Source organism: Protobothrops mucrosquamatus, unplaced genomic scaffold, assembly GCF_001527695.2.
Source record: "Protobothrops mucrosquamatus isolate PMUCROS unplaced genomic scaffold, P.Mucros_1.0 scaffold3441, whole genome shotgun sequence".
NCBI lineage: Eukaryota > Metazoa > Chordata > Lepidosauria > Squamata > Viperidae > Protobothrops > Protobothrops mucrosquamatus.
In genome coordinates this window covers 58,265-65,821 of record NW_015389420.1, presented here as the reverse complement: position 1 = coordinate 65,821, position 7,557 = coordinate 58,265, and the positions used below count along the sequence as shown (strand labels likewise).

Here is a 7,557-nt window from a genome sequence, read left to right as displayed (position 1 = left end):
TGAGCTGGACGGAGAGACTTGTGACCAACCTCTGAAGTTGGCCATCAAGCTGTCTCCCTTGCCTGCCCAGCCATCCTTCTCCTTTCCAAAGACATCCAAGCCAACTCCACAAATTGAAGGGCGAAAGGACCACCACAAAAGACCAGGTCCTGTTCCACCCATTTCTTTGCAAAGCCCTGGGAGATGCGAAGCTGTGGCAGTGCAGAAGATCATACATAGCTAGAGAAACACAGATCAAACCAGGTAAGGAATGGTCAGAGGGCGCTTAGTGTCCTTGAATGAATTCAGGGCTCCTGGGTCAGGGGGCTCACACCCCAAAGTGTTCGAGAACTGGCAGGGCCATTGACTGAAATCTTTGCAGGGCAAAGAAAATAAACATGAACAGTGCAATTTGCAAAACCAGCATGACTTGTTTTAAAAAGGTCATGCCAGACAAATTTTACAGCTTCTTTTTGACAGTGGGATTAAGTTAGTGGACCAAGGCAATGCTGTGGATGGGATGTACATGGACTTCATGAGGCATTTGATCAAGTAGACCACAGCCTCCTTCTTGCTGAACTGGAACAAGGTGGAATCGCAGAATAATAAAACAACAAAATAACTGAGTTGGAAGGGAGCTTGGGGTGGGGGTCTTCTAGCCCAACCCTGCTCAAGCAGGAGACCCTATATTATTTCAGGCAAATGGTTGCCTAATCTCTTCTTAAAAACCCCCAGTGTTGGAGCACCCACAACTTCTGGTGGCAAGCCATTCCACCTATTAATTGTTCTCACTGTCAGGAAATGTCTCCTTAGTTCTAGGTTGCTTCTCTCCTTGATTAGTTTCCATCCGTTGCTTCTTGTCCTGCCTTCTTCAGGGGCTTTGGAGAATAGCTTGACTCCCTCTTCTTTGGGGCAGCCCCTGAGATACTGGAAGATTGCTGTCATGTCCCCCTCGTCCTTCTCTTCATTAAACCAGACATACCCAATTCCAGCAACCGTTCTTTATATGTTTTAGCCTCTAGACCCCTGATCCTCCTGATTGCTCTTCTCTGCACTCTTTCTAGAGTCTCAACGTCTTTTTTATATTGTGGTGACCAGAACTGGACACAGTATTCCAAGTGTGGACTTACTAAGGGTTTGTAAAGTGGTACTAGAACTTCACATGATCTTACTTCTCTCCCTCTGTTAATACAGTGTGTTGGCCTTTTTGGCAGCTGCTGTCCACTGCGGGCTCATATTTAAGTGATTGTCTGCTAGGACTCCAAGATCTTTCTCACAATTACTACTGTTGAGCCAGGTACCACCTATTCTATACTTGTACATTTGGCTTTTCTTTCCTAAATGCTCCTAAATATTCCAAAGGAGGCTGTGTTTTCCTTTCACCTACTGCTGGGCCTTGTTTAATCTACCCAGACTAGACCAACTCCACAATGGATGGAAACTAACCAAGGAGAGAAGCAACCTGGAACTAAGGAGAAACTTCCTGACAGTTAGAAGAATTAACCAGTGGAACAACCTGCCTCCAGAAGCGGTGAACGCTCCAACACTGGAAGTTTTTAAGAAGTGACTGGACAGCCATTTGTCTGAAATGGTGTAGGGTTTCCTGCCTGAGCAGGGGGTTGGACTAGATGACCTCCAAGATCCCTTCCAACTTTATTATTTTTATTATAAGGACCACTGGTAAGCCAGGCACCACCTATCCTGCATCGAGTTTTTCCTAAGTGCAGCCAGTTACATTCCTGATCACTGAACAGCATCTCGTTGTTATGTTCAAGTCCATCAAAACTTTTGTGAACCTTGGGCCTGCATCTTGGGGTGCAAGCCATCCCCCCTCCCCAAAAAATGTGTGTCATCCGCTAATTCTGTACACCTCCCTTCTATTCCCTCCTCTAAGAAAATGTTGAAGGGTTGGGGGCCCAAAACCGAGGTACCCACTGCAGGGCTCCCTCCCTCTGGACAGTAAGGACCATGCATGGGCAGTGGGCGTCCAGCCAACTGGGATCCCACCTGGTGGGGGAGAGCTGTTTCCTCACGCTGGAAAACCTTGCTAAGAGGAAAGGAAGGAAGGGAGACGTTAGAGCTTCACAAGCCAGGGGCAGCTTATCTGACCACAGAAGAGACTGGAAGGTTGTCAGAGAGCAGTAGGACCAGCCTCTGGAGGCTCCTGCCAGGGCCGTTTCCCTCCTGGGCTGGGCGTTTGACTTTGAGAGGTCCTCCCAGTTCTTCCTTTGGACCTCTGAGGCTTCAAGGAGTCTCGTCTCCAAGGGATCAGGGAAGATATACTTCTGTGGGCGCTCTGCGTCTTTGGGGGGGGGTCCGGGGTCCCCCTGCCAGTCTTGCCCCGACTGGGGCATTTAGGAAAGAAAGACCCTCGACTCCATTGCTGAAGTGAAAGGTTCACTTTTATTAAGCTTAAGTGGTTACAGCAGAAGCAAAGCTGGATCTGAATATTCCCGTGCAAAACCAGCGTTTTTCCCACTTCCCTGGGCTCCCCCCCCCTTGACCGGTCCACCAGTGCTTCAGAGGGGAACGACTTTGAGGTGTGGTGCCTCTTTGTTGGAATTTCGCGTTCCGATCTCACGGTCCGCCCTTCATTGGCTGGTTTGTTCCAGATTGGCACCTCTGGTTCCTGTCACCCTGTCATTCCCTCTCTTCCCCTGCCAATTCCCTCCTTTCCCATCCTCTTCCTCCCCCCCCCACCACCTGCATTTTGTGGCAGGGTGCCAGCGAGGCGAGACCTGCTGGAGACGGCAGGCCTGACCCTTCCCTCGTTTCAGGGGCAGGAGGCAACAATGGGAAGAGCGCTTGAGCATTTTGGGCCCTGAAGGGGGAGGGGTGGCAAAGCCAGCCCAGGCAGGGATTGTCAGGGCACAAGAACCGAAACATGAGCGAGGGAGGCAGATTTGAGCCACGGGGGTCCCAAGCGGCTCCTCGGGGAGCCCAGACCTTGGTGACCATCGGAGGTTTCTGATCTTTTCCCTCCCCGTCTTTCTTCAGCCCAGAGGCCGCTTGGAGCACGCGGGGTGAGACGCCTGCCCTGATGACCACGGTCAACGGAACGGGAGACCTGGGCCAGGCCTCCTTCACACTGGTGGGCATTCCCGGCCTGGAAGCTTTTTACTTCTGGATCGGCGTCCCACTTTGCCTCGTCTACGTGGTGACTTTGGTGGGGAACATCACCGTCGTCTTGGTCGTCAGGATGGAGCCTGAGCTCCACAAGCCCATGTACCTCTTCCTCTGCATGCTGGCCGTGAACGACCTGCTCCTCAGCACCACCGTTCTGCCCAAGATGCTGGGCATCCTGTGGGCGGGCTCCAGGGAGATTGGCTTCAGCGCCTGCCTGCTCCAGATGTACTTTGTGCACACCCTCTCCATAGTGGACTCTGCCATCTTGCTGGCCATGGCCTGGGACCGCTACGTGGCCATCTGCCACCCACTGCACTACGCAACCATCCTCAGCAATGCGGTGGTTGCCAAGATGGGACTGGCAGCTGCTGCCCGAGGGGCCTTATTGGTCATGCCTGGCCCTGTACTTCTCAAGAGGTTGCCCTATTGTTTCCATAAGGTCATCCAACACGCCTACTGCGAGCACATGGCTGTGGTCAAGCTGGTCACCTGTGCCGATACATTTATCAACCGGACCTATGGCATTTCTGTGGCACTCTTGGTGGTGGGGCTGGACCTGGGGTTCATTGCCACGTCCTACGCTATGATCCTGCATGCCGTCTTCCAGCTGTCATCACGAGATGCCCAGGCCAAAGCGCGGGGCACCTGTGCTGCCCACACCTGCATCATCTTGGCCTTTTATGTGCCTAGCCTCTTCACCTTCCTCACCCACCGGATTGGCAAAAACGTGCCTGCTTACATCCACATCCTACTGGCCAGCCTGTACGTCCTGTTGCCCCCCATGCTGAACCCGCTGGTGTACGGGATGAAGACTCAGCAGATCCGCCAGCGGGTGCTCGGCCTTTTCCGCCAGGGAAGAAAGGCGAATGTGTAGCCCGGGATCTTCAGAAACAAGAGAAGGAGTGAAAGCTGGACCTGACGGTAGACATGGGCCATCAACAGAGCTGTAGGTCCCGTAGCAGCTCCGTGTCAGATCCAATGGATTATCTGGACCGGCTCCAGTCTGGCTTTGGGCCAGGTGGAGACTGCGTTCATCACACTTGCTGATGACCTTTGGCAGAGCCAGGACTGGGTGACGCCCCACTTTTGTGTTCCTTGATCTTTCAGCGGCTTTCAATAGGTCAACCGCAATGTCCTTCTGAACCGGCTGTGGGGGTTAGGATTGGGAGCCCCGTTGGTTCTTCTCCTTCCTCAGCNTCCTCCTCCTCCTCCTCCTCCTCCTCCTCCTCCTCCTCCTCCCCCTCCCCTCTTTGTCCCACGAGCACTTTTGCACCAGCCTGGCCAACGAACCCACACACACACTTCTGACTGGTCAAGGTTCGCACGTTCAACAGGGCCAGGGATCTTGCTCTCTCATCTTGATCCCCTACCACAGATCCCCTGCGATGGATCTGTGCTTCAGTAGGGCGCACCCGCAGAGGGATCCCCGTTTCAAGATCACAGGAAGTGGTGGGACTGCTTTACCCTGCCTTGGCGAGGCCACGCTTGGAATATCGCATCCTAACGCTGGTCTCTTTGGTACAAAAAGGATGTTGAGACCCTGGAAGGAGCGCAGAGAAGAGCAACGAAGAGCATCATTCGGACGCTCAGATTGGCAGAGTGCCAGCCGGAGTTAATACGGCACCTCTTGAAGTAGTCATTATTTTATTATTTAGAGCAGGGGTCCTCAACCTTGGCCACTTTAAGGCTTGTGGACTTCAACTCCCAGAATTTTAGAGCAGGGGTCCCCACCCTTGGCCACTTTAAGACTTGTGGACTTCAACTCCCAGAATTCCTCAGCCAGCTTTGCTGGCTGAGGAATTCTGGGAGTTGAAGTCCACATGTCTTAAAGTGGCCAAGGTTGAGGACCCCTGATTGTAACTTAAATTACAATTGAGCCCAAAATTTATGTTGCCAAGGAGACAGTTGCGAAGTGAGTTTTGTTCCATTTTGTGACCTTTCCTGCCCCGGTCGTTAAATGAATCGCTGCAGTTGTTCGGTTAGTAACATGGCTGTAAAATGAATCCGGCGTTCCCCCCCCCCCTTGACTTTGCTTGTCAGAAGATCGCAAAAGGGGATCACGTGACTCCCCCGGGACCCTGCGACCGTCGTAAATAGGATTCAGTTGCCCAGCGTCCGAATTTTGCTCGCGGGACCACGGAGATGCTGCAACGGTCGTTAAGGGTGAAAAACAGTCATACGTCACTCTGAACGGTCACTAAATGGACTGTTGTAAGTCGAGACTACCTATGTAATCAAGCCTTGCCATTGCACAAATGTTTTCTGAGTTTCCTTATTTGACTTTGTCTGGAATAACAGGAAGACTGAAGAGGTCGATCCTTGGAGGCCGCCTGGCTCCCTTCTGGATGGGGGGGGCAGTGGGTCTTTGGGGGGGCTCCCCCACCCCTTTCAAGGGACCCCTTAAGGCTGTTTTCTCGTACTGCTTTTACAGCATTAGGCATCTGACATTTGGTAGACCACTTCAATTTGCTCCAAGGGGTATAAAGCGTGCTAACTCCTGGGTGGGTCTTCAGAGATGGGGATGATGCAGCCAAGAACGGGGTTAATAATAATAATAATGCTGGCTGAGGAATTCTGGGAGTTGAAGTCCACGAGTCATAAAAGAGCCAAGGTTGCCTACCCCTGCCCTATACCATTTCGGACAAATGGCTGTCCAGTCTCTTCTTAAGAACTTCCAGTGTTGGAGCATTCACAACTTCTGGAGGCAGGCGGTTCCACTGGTTAATTGTTCTCACTGTCAGGAAGACAGAGAAGCCCCCCAGTGGGGACAACAGGCCCATGCCCAACAGACGCTGCCGGGGAAAGTGTTCTGGATCAAGCAAGGGGGGCTGCTGCTGAATATTGCTTGATGCAGGCAGATTAAATCCACGGAAAGGTTTCATGCAGATTACTTTAATTCATCAGGCATTCTCTAACATTGATTTAGAGTTACTGTAGGGATTCTTCTGAAATACATATCATAATCTGGACCCAACACGTAGGTTAAAAAGAGTTAGTTTCTTCCATGTTTGAGGAGCAAAAAGTCCTGGTGGCTGGAATTCACAAAGACCCCGCTGGACTGCACAGCCAGCAAATCCAGTAACTAATCAGAAGTCCCTCTCAGTGGCCAATCCGAACATAGATATGACCAAGTAAACTACATTACCCAGAAGGCTATCCCTTAAGGGGACAGCCCTTAATTCCTAAGATAGCTATTTACTCTGACCAGCACAGAAAGGATGGGGGCCAAGCAGCCGCACCCTCCCTCTGGTCTTGCCAGCCCAGCGGCCCAAGAGGCTTCCTTGGGGAGCTGGCCCCATGGCTGAGCTCTCGGCCAGAGGGACCGTCCCCACCTGCCTCTTGGGCTCAGCGCTGGAGAGATTTATTTCCTGCTCTTCTAAGCAAGGTAGAAGCAAAGGAGGGGGACCACAACTCCTAGAAAGAGACTTTGGTGCCAGCAGGGCGTGCCAGCGTCTCTCGAAGCCTTTGGCCAAATGCTGCTCCAGGTGGCCCTGAAAGAGCTGCCAAGCTGTGAAGCTGCAGGCTCCCCTGGCAAGGACAGCGTGGTGGCCGGTTCGCTTGCACCGAGATGTCTCTGAGCTGGCCGGAGAGACTTGTGACCAACCTCTGAAGTTGGCCATCAAGCTGTCTCCCTTGCCTGCCCAGCCGTTCTTGTCCTTTCCAAAGACATCCAAGCCAACTCCACAAATTGACCGGCGAAAGGACCACCACAAAAGACCAGGTCCTGTTCCACCCGGTTCTTTGCAAGCCCTGGGAGATGCGAAGCTGTGGCAGTGCAGAAGATCATACATAGCTAGAGAAACACAGATCAAACCAGGTAAGGAATGGTCAGAGGGCGCCTAGTGTCCTTGAATGAATGCAGGGCTCCTGGGTCAGGGGGCTCACACCCCAAAGTGTTCGAGAACTGGCAGGGCCATTGACTGAAATCTTTGCAGGGCAAAGAAAATAAACATGAACAGTGAAATTTGCAAAACCAACATGATTTGTTTTAAAAAGGTCGTGCCAGACAAATTTTACAGCTTCTTTTTGACAGTGGGATTAAGTTAGTGGACCAAGGCAATGCTGTGGATGGGATGTACATGGACTTCATGAGGCATTTGATCAAGTAGACCACAGCCTCCTTCTTGTTGAACTGGAACAAGGTGGAATCGCAAAATAATAAAACAACAGAATAACTGAGTTGGAAGGGACCTTGGAGGTCATCTAGTCCAACCCCCTGCTCAAGCAGGACACCCTATATCATTTCAGGCAAATGGTTGCCTAATCTCTTCTTAAAACCCCCCAGTGTTGGAGCACCCACAACTTCTGGTGGCAAGCCATTCTACCGATTAATTGTTCTCACTGTCAGGAAATTCCTCCTAAGTTCTAGGTTGCTTCTCTCCTTGATGAGTTTCCATCCGTTGCTTCTTGTCCTGCCTTCTTCAGGCGCTTTGGAGGATAGCTTGACTCCCT

The 7,557-nt window shown here is 51.8% G+C and overlaps 1 protein-coding gene across 1 annotated transcript; it reads left to right on the top strand.

Annotated features, from left to right (window-relative positions):
* Nucleotides 1-3,019: 3,019 nt before the first annotated feature.
* On the top strand, nucleotides 3,020-3,979 carry LOC107297656 (putative olfactory receptor 52P1). The gene has a single exon (XM_015827017.1). The coding sequence runs from the start codon at nucleotides 3,020-3,022 to the stop codon at nucleotides 3,977-3,979; it is 960 nt and encodes a 319-aa protein (XP_015682503.1).
* Nucleotides 3,980-7,557: the final 3,578 nt, after the last annotated feature.